A 12,271-nucleotide genomic window follows, 5' to 3' on the forward strand; every position below is an offset into this window, starting at 1 on the left:
TTAGTTTAAAGATGCCAAACACAAAGATTTGGCTTTTTTCGTTTCTTCAGAAATTAATTGCAAAATGCATTTCTTTTAGGCCTGTTAATGGGGATGTGTTTATCAATCAAATGTTTTCTTTACCTTTAGCCCACTGTGTCCTTATAAGAGACGCAATAACGATAATGGGGTGGGTTATAGAGGGGCCCTGGCTGTGCACAGTATTATTGAACACCGTGACATACTAAAAGTGTGTGTGTGTGTGTGTGTGTGTGTGTGTGTGTGTGTGTGTGTGTGTGTGTGTGTGTGTGTGTGTGTGTGTGTGTGTGTGTGTGTGTGTTCTATTCATTCAATGTCTTCACATCCGGGTAACATTGAACCCTAAAATAAATTAATATCTCTTTAAACAAAAAAAGATAAAAGATCCAATCGACAGTAATTCATAAAGTCTGCAAATGTATATTTAGAGCCACAATCCTCCCCAAAACACCCTACTAATTAGACAGTCTTTATATTATGTCGCTAACATTGTTAAATAGAAACAAGCTTGTACTTTTAAGTCCATCTTATCCGCCCTAAAACCGAGTAAAACATGGTCCATCCAACATTTTCTTACATTGATGCCATGCATCAATACTGCACTTCAATGAAGAGTTTTAAAAAATCCACACGTGCACTTGGTCCAGAACAAGTGGAAACTTGGGTTGACTTGTGAAGCTGAAATACGACTCCAGCAAAACCTCCTCGGCAGCACAGCCGTCAATCCCTGCTTCCCGACGTTGCACCTTACAATGCCATGCTTAGTGCTATGCCTGTGCCAGCTGCCGCAGGGGGCTGGTTGCAGGTAAGTAAAATTGTGACTCCTGTCAACTGATCGTAATAGAAAAGGTACATCACAATTATCAAGAGCAGTAAACTATATAATCCAGCAGACAAAACGTTTTTCATATCCAATCAAATAATAATAACCATGAAGCATAGGATCCTATTTTTTTTTTTGTTGCTCATAATTCCATTTATATCTTGTACTAACGTGACATATTGTTCTAGCTATTCAATTTCATGCTTTGAAGATCAGATTAGCATGTGACACCCATAAAATGTATTTAGTTTATTATTATTATGGATATCATAAAAGGGGTAAAAATCATTAGTCATTACAACCTTTTCTGCTCAGGTGGTGAGCTGATTTATTCAAAAGGACTCATGATACAGCAGTCTCATGTCTTTCCTGTGCTGAGGCACATGTTCAATGACAGTCGTGATTTTCTCTTTCTTACGAGTGAATCGTGAAAGTGAATATAAAGGCGCGAACAGCTAAAGTTAAATAAAAAAACCGTGAAGGTGTAAAGAAATTATAAATCACACAATAATAAATCATAAAAGTGAAAAATCAATATGTGAAAATCTAATATCCCAGCTCAAACCCTCTGGTGGGACCTGTCTCACGGGTTCCAAGATGTAAGGGTATTTCTCAAACAATCCAGGGGGAGCATATAAGGGAGAGAAGACAAACAAAACACACAATATAAGTGCAGATGTATGAAAATCTGAGATAAAGCACGTGATGTATTCTTGGCTCGTATGTCCAGCCTACTCACAGGATGCAGATGAATAAAAGGCACTTGCAAGAAGGGCTGCTACCCGTATAGGATGTGTGTAGACAGGGACCCCCCTCAACGGCACGATTAGTGATGCGGTATGATGTAGGAGAGATGAGAAAGCTACATAGTGCGATCAGACACCTCCCTTGGTTCTGCAATCTTTCACTGCTCGTGGGTTGCTGCTGGAGCCTGTCCCTGCTCTCTCGCGCCCGTCAGAGCGTGTGACGTCACGGCTGCAGGGATGGTAAGGTACGGATCGCCTCCAAGATCAGCACTCTACGCGTTTCGCCCAGTTAGGAACTGTATCCGGCTTCGTCAGGAGTGTACACTGATTACATCACGTGCCTTATTTCAGATTTTCATACATCTGCACTTATATTGTGTGTTTTGTTTGTCTTCTCTCCCTTATATACTCTTTCTTACGAGTCCATTGAATATGTTTACATAACATGCTAATTTGGGTTAAACCCCGACCCCCCCTCCAAAAAGTTAAAAGATTTTGCTGAATTCTGAGAGATCCATACTATATTTGAATTTATAATTCACTCTTTTAGAGGCTGATTCCAGCAAAACATCAGATCCAGTAAATTACTTGGCGAATCTAAGAGACTTTTTAGTCTTCCATGGAAGAGAAAGCAGAGAAACGAAAACATTACTGGGGGCAGCATGCAACAGTTAGTGTTACTTCTTGTCTCCAGTAAATGGTAATCCTTCAAATGTGCTCTGCCTACAGTATGTATAAACCTATTTGGCGTATACCTATATACCTTTTCCTTTCTTAGTAGATCTGCAGTAGATATTGTATCAGCCAATAAGTTTCCATGTATAGTAAACTCTAGGGATCTATGCATCGAAGAAAAAAAGTAGGCGAAAAGTCCATTTTCTGTGAGGCGTTAGCGGAGTTACATTTGCATGATGGTGCAGGTCTATGTACCACGAAATGTGAGTCTTTTTTGTTACTTTTCATGGCGGTTTTCTGCATTGGTTTTCTTTGTCTATTCGGAGATGGACAAATTCTACAATGATAGAAAGGCAGAAGAAAAATGCGAATTTTGTACATGGACCTTATATGCCTCATTACCAAAGAGAACAATACCAATTCTGGCTCCTCCATTTGCCGACTACTTTCTGCACACTCTCCACTTGATGGACTTCCATATTAACCACTTTGTAATGCTTTGCTGGCCCCTCAAGCAGCAACGTGAAACTATGCTGCCGTAACGTGGGAACCAGAGCAGAATGAGAACAGTGTGCCTAGCAACGCGCCTTAACTCTGACTCTGCAAGGTGCAGTAATCTAACAGGGCAAACAATACCATTTATGGGGGGGGGGGGGGGGAAATAATATTTTATTCTTAAAGCAACTACACTTTTTTCTTTGCATTTAAAAAAAATATATATATATATATATATATATATATATATATATAATCTCCCTTTCACTGCTAAAGGTGTTTGTAACAGACTCCTGAATAATAATGATCTTAAACTTAAATCTAGACTAATAGTGTGTGTGTGTATATCAACCTGTAGATGGTTAATTGGTATATAGTTTAACCCTCTGAGTGCTGGAGAGGCCCTCCAGCTTCACACAAGATCGAGGCGTCACTGATGACGCAAAGGGAATCGGAATCCTCATTTTCCGTACTTGTGGCCAGATCGTGTTACGCGCTCCCCAAGAAAACCAACCCACGACGTCGCCACCATGTCATCAGGCCCCTGCAGGACCAAGCCCCGTGACGTTGTGACTACATCCTGGGTGTACCGAAAGGTTTAATGCTATTTTCTTGCATGTTACAGAAATGTCAGCATTTCAATTTCAATTGCAGAAGATGTATTCTTATTGCCTCTGAGAAGGCACTGCATCCACATTTCTTTGACAGGAGGGGAAAATATGTCTGTGGCAGGCTTTGGACCATTATCTGTAATAGGCTTGTTGAGAATTGCATTGGCAAAGAGTGTGTGAAAAATGTTTTAATCTCGTATTTTTACTTTGATCAGGCAGCAAAATCCAGGAGCACGGCCTTGTGTTCAAAGAACTCCTGCAAACTCCCAATTTCCGTATAACTGTGGTGAACGATGCAGATACTGTGGAGCTGTGCGGAGCTTTGAAGGTAAAGGCGGCTTTTATGTTATAAGCGTGATTGCTGTGAAATCAAATGCACGTAAATAGTTTTGGGAATGTCTGTGCTGTGGTGAACTGGTTAATGCAATACAACTGTTTCTTACTATTTTTATTTTTTTTATTTTTTTTTGCAATCTCTGCTAGGTTTTCTATTCTCTATTATTGGAACAAGGGGATGAAACATGTCCCTTGTAAATGAGAGCAGAGATGATAAATTGTTAATTGGACAAATGTATGGAAGGGGGAGGTGGAGGGAGTTTGAGTTAAGGGGTGTATTGGGACACGTGCCTGGAAGGGGCAATGGAGTCTGGATGGAGGAGGTGGTGGGAGTTTGCATTAGGGGGTAAAATATTGTTATGTATATGATGTGTCCCTGTTGTATGCTGGCACGGAAATGTTGGCTATCTGCGTTGTGATCATTTTTCTGTGGCAAATTGATGCGCAAAATCTATTGCTCTTTGGTTTTAGGTTACAGCGAATAAAAATATCACGTGTGCGCACATTCAGACAGGTCTGCAACCCTGCTTTTCCCTGTTATCTCTTAGCATACAGTGCTTCCACTGCAGCCAGGAATTCTGGGTAATGACATGAAAATGAGCACACACTGTCACCGTTTGCTTCAATTCTAACATGACCCCTTATAAGCTTATACCTGCCGCATTACACAGCTTTTCAGTACAGCCTGGGTTAAAGTGCACAGCCAGAAAACCTTACAAATGGACATCTGTTTGGTTTTTTTAGGAAAACTGTCCCTTTTTGTGTGTGTGTGTGTGTGTCCTTACAAACCTAATATGTTGGTCCAGTAAAACGTATAATGATCCACAAAATGTACTTGCCCGTGTCCCTGTGCTTTTAGACCTCGCTGGTTTACTGTAAGTATAGTGATTTATACTTGCAAGTTGTGCTTGCCAGATGTTACAGGGAAAAAAAGGAAAAATCTAAGTGTTCATGTTTGTTTGGAGAATCCACTTTATTATTGTGTTACAGTTGGTTTGATGTGTGCAATGTTTAAACAGCTGTGTGGAAGGAAGAACTTGCTATTTGAAGAGGTGACTAGAAGGTATATTTTGAAGCACCTTGTTATCAGGTGTAACCTGTTATCTTTAAAAGCGTGGCTGTGTGAACTGCACCTGTCATACATAAATGTGGAGACAAACGCCTGAACTCTTCTATGTCTACAATTATACACACCGCAAGGGTGTGCTCATGTTTATTCTGCTGCTCTGCTCGGATACAACAAGGTCCCCGAGATGCAACGTCGTCTTTTTATTTATTTTTTGGTGGTGGCATCAGGCTTGCTCCAAGATCAATAGAAAGCTGTAATGTCATCAGCAGAGAATGTCTGCTTTCTATTGGGGAATTTGTGGCCATATTTTTAGGGGGGAGGCGGTGGGGGGGATTGTCATTTTGGGACCGAACCAACTAAAATATCTTGGTAACCACAGTGTCCCGGAGGTCAAGGGACCCCCTGATTCAGGTACAATTTTTAAAATAAGGGACTGCGGCTTTAAGAGACGAAATGTGAAGCACGTGCCTTTTTGTCAGTAGTTTTTTATGCTTTAATAAACCTTTTTATATGTATTATATGCACACAATGATCTATTTGTGCCGCTAAGTACATGTACTGTATATGGGAGCCGGTACATTTGTCTAACCTCTCGCTTGTGGCAGACACGAGTTTTGAAGAGCTGTATTAGATGCATTCGCACACATACCACGAGACAGATCTAGCAGTGTGTAGGTGGAGATGGATACATGCTTGAGTGATTCAGAAGATCCCTATATGAATATAAGGACTGCAGCAGCAGTCTGAGTTTAGTGCTACTTGTTATGCCTCTCTGGCGTGCATTCTGCTGCTCTTGTGTTCTTTGTTCAGCAGTATTTGATCATAACACCGCACAATACCAATTCCACTGCAGATTCTCATTAGCAGTAACTGGGGCCTATTATACAAGCAATTCCCCTGTCTGATTTGCAGGCGTTACATAATGCATCCTTTTAATGCACAATGTATGCAATTTCAAGACCATACATAACTTTTTTCATTAAGTATCTGCAACTATCATTATCTTTCAAAAAAAAAATGTTTTGTTAAATTGGCTATTAAGTATTCTGTCTCTTACCGTATATCCTATCATTTCTTTGTGTTTTTCACGTAAGATTTACTCTCTTGCAGTGGACACTATTTAAAAGGCATTTTTATTGTGCCTTGTAGTTCTGTGCTGCAGATCAAAATGTCTTTGCCTCACGTAATTGCAGTCTGCATCCATGCGCGTGGAAACACGAGATGGGCACGCAGAGTTTGTTTAATTTTTTTATTTTAAAAAACTTCTACAGTTCTGTTGCTCAGCAGCTTCACAATGTGAAATGACAGAATTTATATTTGCTGTATACTTTGCACTGGCTTTCTCCAATGTGTTCTTAACTTCTTTTTCTTTCATACAAATACAGTAATGGTAAAACTATCTTTTTATTTATTTTTATTTTTTTCCCCCAATATGTATTTGAAGGCATTTCTAGGCTTTTGATTCCTCTTAAGCATTTTGCTTTCCCTGCAAAACTCTGAAGGAAGCAATTAATCACAGAGCCCGGGAGTGAACATATGCAGGAACTATTGTTTTGGATGCTGTACATAAGAAATCAGTAACGTACATAATGTAAAAATGTATAAGCCCACGTGGGCCCATAACAGGCCTGATCACATTATTAGAGAAAACAAGCCCTAGTGCAGGGGTGGGCAACGCCAACAAACAGGTCAGGTTTTCAGGATATCCCTGCTTTAGCACAGGTGGCTGTATGTGTCAGTCATTGACAGCCACCGGTGCTGAAGCAGGGATATCCTGAAAACCTGACCTGTCTGTGGCCGTTAGGACTGGAGTTGCCCGTCCTTGCATTAATGTGTGTTTTTGTTTTTTTCCTCTTAAATAGAAGATACTGAAGGGAAATTCAGACCGCAATTAAATAACAAGCAAGATAGGAATTGCAGTAGAGCGTATAAAAACTCCTTTTTTTGTAGATTTAATGGAGGTATCCTGCTCCGTTTTGTCCTCGTTCTCTGTTGGTGCTTGTTAATTTATTTTAATGATCTTATAAATTTACCCTATCCATAAATCTTGAAACCGGCTCTGTGTGTCTTCCTAGAACAGTGAGGACAGAGTGGGAAATGTATGGTGGAGGGGAGGCAGATTGGGAGATGTTTGGGTGTTGAGTGGGACATAGGGGGTTGTACCTCTCGTCCCCCCAGGTGCACACGGAGCATTGCAGCTGTGGGTAGGAGCGCCACCCCGCCCCCTCCGGTCAGCTACTTAATGCCGGAGCGCTGATTAATACTGTCCTGCTCCTCGCCATACCCTCTGAACTAGTGTTGAGCACAGGAGAGTACTGGGACACTATTCATGAGCATGCTGTCCTACGGAGAGGTCCTGATCTGCACACGGATACACCCCTCCATCTACACCACACTATAAAAGATGGATAGTGTGTTGACAGGGCTTACCTGATTTTCCTGGGTCCACATGGGCCATATTGACCCTTAACAGGGACGAGAGCAGTGGTTGCGGTCCACAGGTGAACTCCCCACAGACTGCCCGTTGCCCTCCATGTCCTAAAACAAGGATACAACATAACGGCTACCAACGAAACTCGAGCATGATGAGAAGATGAACACCGTTCTACTGCAATCCATATAATGACCAACAATGAAATGCTGTAAGCAGAGCCAGAGTGTGCTCTCGTTCAGGAATTGTGTGACCACCTTCCACCCCGTTATTGTTTGGTACAGATTATCAACTTGGACAGCGCGTAACGCCTCCAAAATATCCTTGTTACTCATTACGATTGCGCCCGCAGGCTTCAGTTGGGTCACACACAAACTGCAGTGTCAGTAGGCCACTTTTCTCAGTACTTCTGAATAATGTACATAACTATAGAGCTTTATAATTTCCCTGGGTGCCAGGTAAAGCAGCAGAGAGAAGCTTTAAAGAAGCCTGTCAGACATGTATGTACGCCAGTACAACCACATACATTTCTGTGAGGGGCACATATATGCTGTCCCAATTTGAGAACCTACCTTGCCATCCCTAATGCGATTGGACCAATTTGATATTAATAACAATAGCATTTTCTTGTATAGCGCTACTAGTTTTACGCAGCGCTTTACAGAGACATTTTGCAGGCACAGGTCCCTGCCCTGTGGGCTTACAATCTATGTTTTTGGTGCCTGAGGCACAGGGAGATAAAGTTACTTGCCCAAGGTCACAAGGAGCCGACACCGTGAATTGAACCAGACTCCCCTGCTTCAAACTCAGTGCCAGTCAGTCAGTGACTTTACTCACTGAGCCACTCCTCCCTATATTAAAAAAATGTTTTAAAAATTGTGATCTATGACAAAAAATTTTTTTCCAGTCTAAAGTTTTCCTGCCTACATAAGATACCCTAGAAAAACAAACAATTATTCGACTTACTAGGCAGCAGCGGTGGCCGAATGTGACAACTTGATTCACAATTATTAGAGAGAAAAAAATCCCCCTGAACCTTTGGAAAAATGTGAAGGTTCTCGAATAATGAAATAAAACTATTGTTCAATTTTCTAGTTATCTGTGTTTTTATTAGAATTATCAAAAAGTTCTTCAGGGCAGGATTTCCTTTCCATGATGTGTACATATTCCCAGTACAGGCGGTCCTCGCTTATCCAAGGGAATCCGTTCTGGAAGTAGCGTTGGATAGTGAAACCGTTGTAACGTGAGTCCCATGTTAATCAGTGGCGGTGAGCGTTGGATAACGCATTCAGGCGTCGGATAACCCATTCCGGCGTCAAAAAAACAGCCCGTAGGGTTGCATTGTAAAGCGTTGGATATGCCATTTGTTGTAAAGTGAAACATTGGATAACGAGGACTACCTGTATTGTTATCATCCCTCATTCTTTGTAAACGGTCTGTTTAATGTGTGAAGCACCGGCACTCTGTCCAAATAGAACAATCCCATTAGGATATATGCAAGGGCCTGTCACAAAGAATGATTGATCTTCAGATGTTGGCGTTTCACCCACTTTACACAGAACATAGTTGCCGTGGGAGCTGGGTTTTGTGATGGCCTCGGCTGCGGAGACAACACCAAAGCCGCCGTGATCCGCCTCGGGCTCATGGAGATGATCGCGTTTGCCAAAATCTTCTGCAAAAACCCTGTGTCCACTGCGACGTTCCTGGAGAGCTGTGGAGTCGCTGATCTCATTACCACCTGCTACGGAGGACGCAATCGGAAAGTGGCTGAGGCCTTTGTGAAAACGGGCAAGGTACGTCTATGATCAATGGCCAAAATGCAGGAGTGAGGAAAGTCTGTACACCGTACAACATGCTCTGTATGTCCTATATAGCCCTGTTTTATCTTAAAATAGCCTAACGTGACATTGTTTGCTTTCTACAAACAAAAAAAATATTTAACACTAATTCAACAGCCTTTAGTACATGAATGTAAAACAGAATAACTGACTTGTATACAACTTAAACTAAACACAAATGCTTGAGCAGTGGTAACAAGGCCATGTGTTTTATGAATGCTTGGGTGATTTTGATCATGATCCGTTCTTGCTTGGAAATAGTCTATATTTAAAATGTATTTTATAGTTCATAGAAAATCCTTTTAAATAGTTTGTCAGGTTTTTTTTCTCCCCAGAGAGAGAAACATGTATTCCTGTCGCCACTTTCAAGGTTCTCTGAAAGATGATGTATCTGACTGATTTCATGCATACAATGCCTACAGTGTGTTGCTGAAGCCTCTGGCCTGACGGGATTTATTCAGCCTTAATGCTGATGTCGAGTGCTTCTTTTTGATCCTATGGTCTCTTTGCAAGTACTAACCCCCACTTATCAAAGTCTCTCAGCTGCAACAATTGGAACAAGAAGTACCGGCTTTGACAATAGCCAGCACCAGATTTATGAAACAAAAAACTTCTTATTTGAAATTCAATAGTATTTTATTGTATAATAAAAATGGAGGATTGTTACATGTGGCAGATTCTGTTTTCTGTACCATCGTCCATTATCGGACAATAAAAATCTGGAAGGATAGACACCTAAGATTTGATGGTACTGACAGATTGTTTTAATTGAGGGTGCAATACATTTTTGTTCACCATAAATAAGCAAACTAAAGTTCCCCTCCTAATAAACAGATTATGTTGTGGTCATTCTAACATCCACACACAGACGCACCTAAGTGCCTGCATCACCCCCATCCTTTCTTTAGAGACCCTGCCACAGTTTCAGACTGGGCTGAGAATGCTATGTTTATCATGACATGCATTTTAGCAACTGTAAAGACTGGAAGAGTATATTTAAGACTTAATCAGTACTCGTCTACTTACCGGGGGGGAGACGGGGGGGGGGGGGGAGAAAGAACTGATTGCAGGAGCAAGAATGGAAGGACAAAATATTCCTTGTTTTGGGGCATAACTAACCCTTTCATTCACCAGACGAAGTGATTTACTGTAGTTTTTTTTTTTTAATGTGCTTGAATAATTATGCAGTATTTATATAATTCAGTTATTGCACAACGCTAGATTTCAAAATACAATCGCTTAGTAGATACCAGTCCAAATAGCTTTTCCCCAATATTTTTTTTTGTCATGCAGAGCATCGCTACTTTTTATACACCACTTTGACCACTGAAAATAGCTTTATTCATATCTCTTACAAGGCCGGTCACCTATTTGTTTTGTTCTATCTCCAGAGCATTGAAGAACTTGAACGGGAAATGCTGAATGGTCAAAAACTGCAAGGACCACAGACCTCCGCAGAAGTATACCGAATCCTGCAACAGAAAGGCATGCTGGATCAGTAAGTGCTGGACCTTTTTATTACTAAAGCTTCTTCAAGTTCTTATATCAACATGTTGGTGGAATTCATATTAATGTCTTCGCTGTCAGAGCGGGTCTGCTTTGCAGTGTATTCGAGGCTCCTCCAGCACTAAAGGATTAACAAACAAGTTCAAGAAACTATTAAAGAGAAGGCATGGTGGCACCACAGTAACACTTTCTCTAATATCTTGTGTTTTTGGGGGAGAGGGAAGTTGCTGTTCACTAAACAAAAATGTTGGAGGGTTACAGTTGCATCGTGGTGTTTTGTTTTTCAGGAAGGTTTAACCTGACCACAAACTTGAAGTAGCCCTCCTAAAATGTTGAGTCAAACAGGTCTCTTTGATCAGATCCTCACGCTATTAACCGATTTATGTCACTTCCAGGTTTCCTCTGTTCACTGCTGTCTATCAAATCTGTTATGAAGGAAAACCAGTGGAATGGGTTATCTCTTGTCTGCAGAGCCACCCTGAGCACATGTGAGAGATCAGAGTTGACTCGTGAATGCAATTTCTCATCTGTTTGGAGGATGCAGAATCTTGAAGATCAACCTCCACCAAACGCGCACAAACCCAAATGTGCATAGATTTAATCTTTCTCTCTCTCCCCCTTTCCCACTCCCTAGAACACGAGAGCCTTCTTGGCATATGGAAACGGGCTATAAATACAGATCATGCAGAATTTCTGGCTTGTACAAATCTCTTTGGGATGATTAGGTTAATATGCAAAGGTCCTTATTACCATAGATGTCTCAACTATGGTAGCAAGAACAAAAATAATGTAGATATTGAAGTTTTGCAAAGTAATTCCTAAGCTGCAGTGTTCAGTGTACTATTTTTAATGCCCATTCTTCAGACAAGTCTAGATAACATATCAATTTGCCATTCTTATGTTTTAGCTGTTATTATTATTTTTATATCCCTTTTTAATTCTATTAAAACATTCATATCTGATTTGTAAACCTCAGACTTACTGTAAAAAGGGGCAATTTTATGTGATGTATTTTAAACATAAACTATATTTTGTAGTTTTTTTTATTACTGGTGTATTTTAATTCATTCTTACAATGTGCCATTTGGGTTTGACTGCTTTTTCTGTAATTCTGTGTTGGAGAAGGCTACGTATGTACAGTACCAGTCTTTGCACCTGGCAGCACGTGCTGCATACAATGGAAGCTGTTATTGCTCTCTGGCTATTAAAGCACATGAATAACCACATTAGCTGTTATAAATACTTCTTTGTTGGCATTGGTTCCAATTATATTCATTTTGTGTTACTTGCTATTTTTTTCTAATTAGACATCAGTGCTGCTCAGTAAATTACAGGGATTGCATATGGGATTTACTTAAAAATTGTCACAACGCAGTATTTAAATGTCCGTGTACATCAGTGACACTCGGATGACTTAATGTTGCGTTTATCAATTTATCTTAAAAAAAAGGTTTGATTTTATTCTAAAATACGTTTTATAACTGAAATAACCTGATTTTGGAGAAACTACTAGACATTTGGGGATATGTAGAACCGTGTTTGCTTGATTTCCTGCCTTCCTTACTGCTCAATTCTTTCAGATTCATAAGGAATCCTACAGGAGTTCATCTGGAAATCTGTAGATTAAGATTTAAAGGTACAATCCCACAGTTGGCCTAAACAAATACAGCTCAACCCCGTTATAACGCGAATCCGCTTATAACACTGCAAGCGTGGCTCCCAA

The 12,271-nt window shown here is 40.6% G+C and overlaps 1 protein-coding gene across 3 annotated transcripts in view; it reads left to right on the forward strand.

Annotated features, from left to right (window-relative positions):
- Window positions 1-11,774, forward strand: part of GPD1L (glycerol-3-phosphate dehydrogenase 1 like) — a 62,015-nt gene extending 50,241 nt beyond the window's left edge. For all 3 annotated transcript variants that reach the window (XM_075587026.1, XM_075587029.1, XM_075587028.1), the window contains 4 exons: window positions 3,584-3,696; window positions 8,764-8,997; window positions 10,434-10,540; window positions 10,944-11,774. In XM_075587026.1, the coding sequence (XP_075443141.1) occupies window positions 3,584-3,696; window positions 8,764-8,997; window positions 10,434-10,540; window positions 10,944-11,040 (551 nt within the window). In that variant the 3' untranslated portion in view covers window positions 11,041-11,774. The remainder of the gene's footprint in view (window positions 1-3,583; window positions 3,697-8,763; window positions 8,998-10,433; window positions 10,541-10,943) is intronic.
- Window positions 11,775-12,271: the final 497 nt, after the last annotated feature.

The sequence above is a fragment of the Ascaphus truei genome, chromosome 2, assembly GCF_040206685.1.
Source record: "Ascaphus truei isolate aAscTru1 chromosome 2, aAscTru1.hap1, whole genome shotgun sequence".
Taxonomy (NCBI): Eukaryota; Metazoa; Chordata; class Amphibia; order Anura; family Ascaphidae; genus Ascaphus; species Ascaphus truei.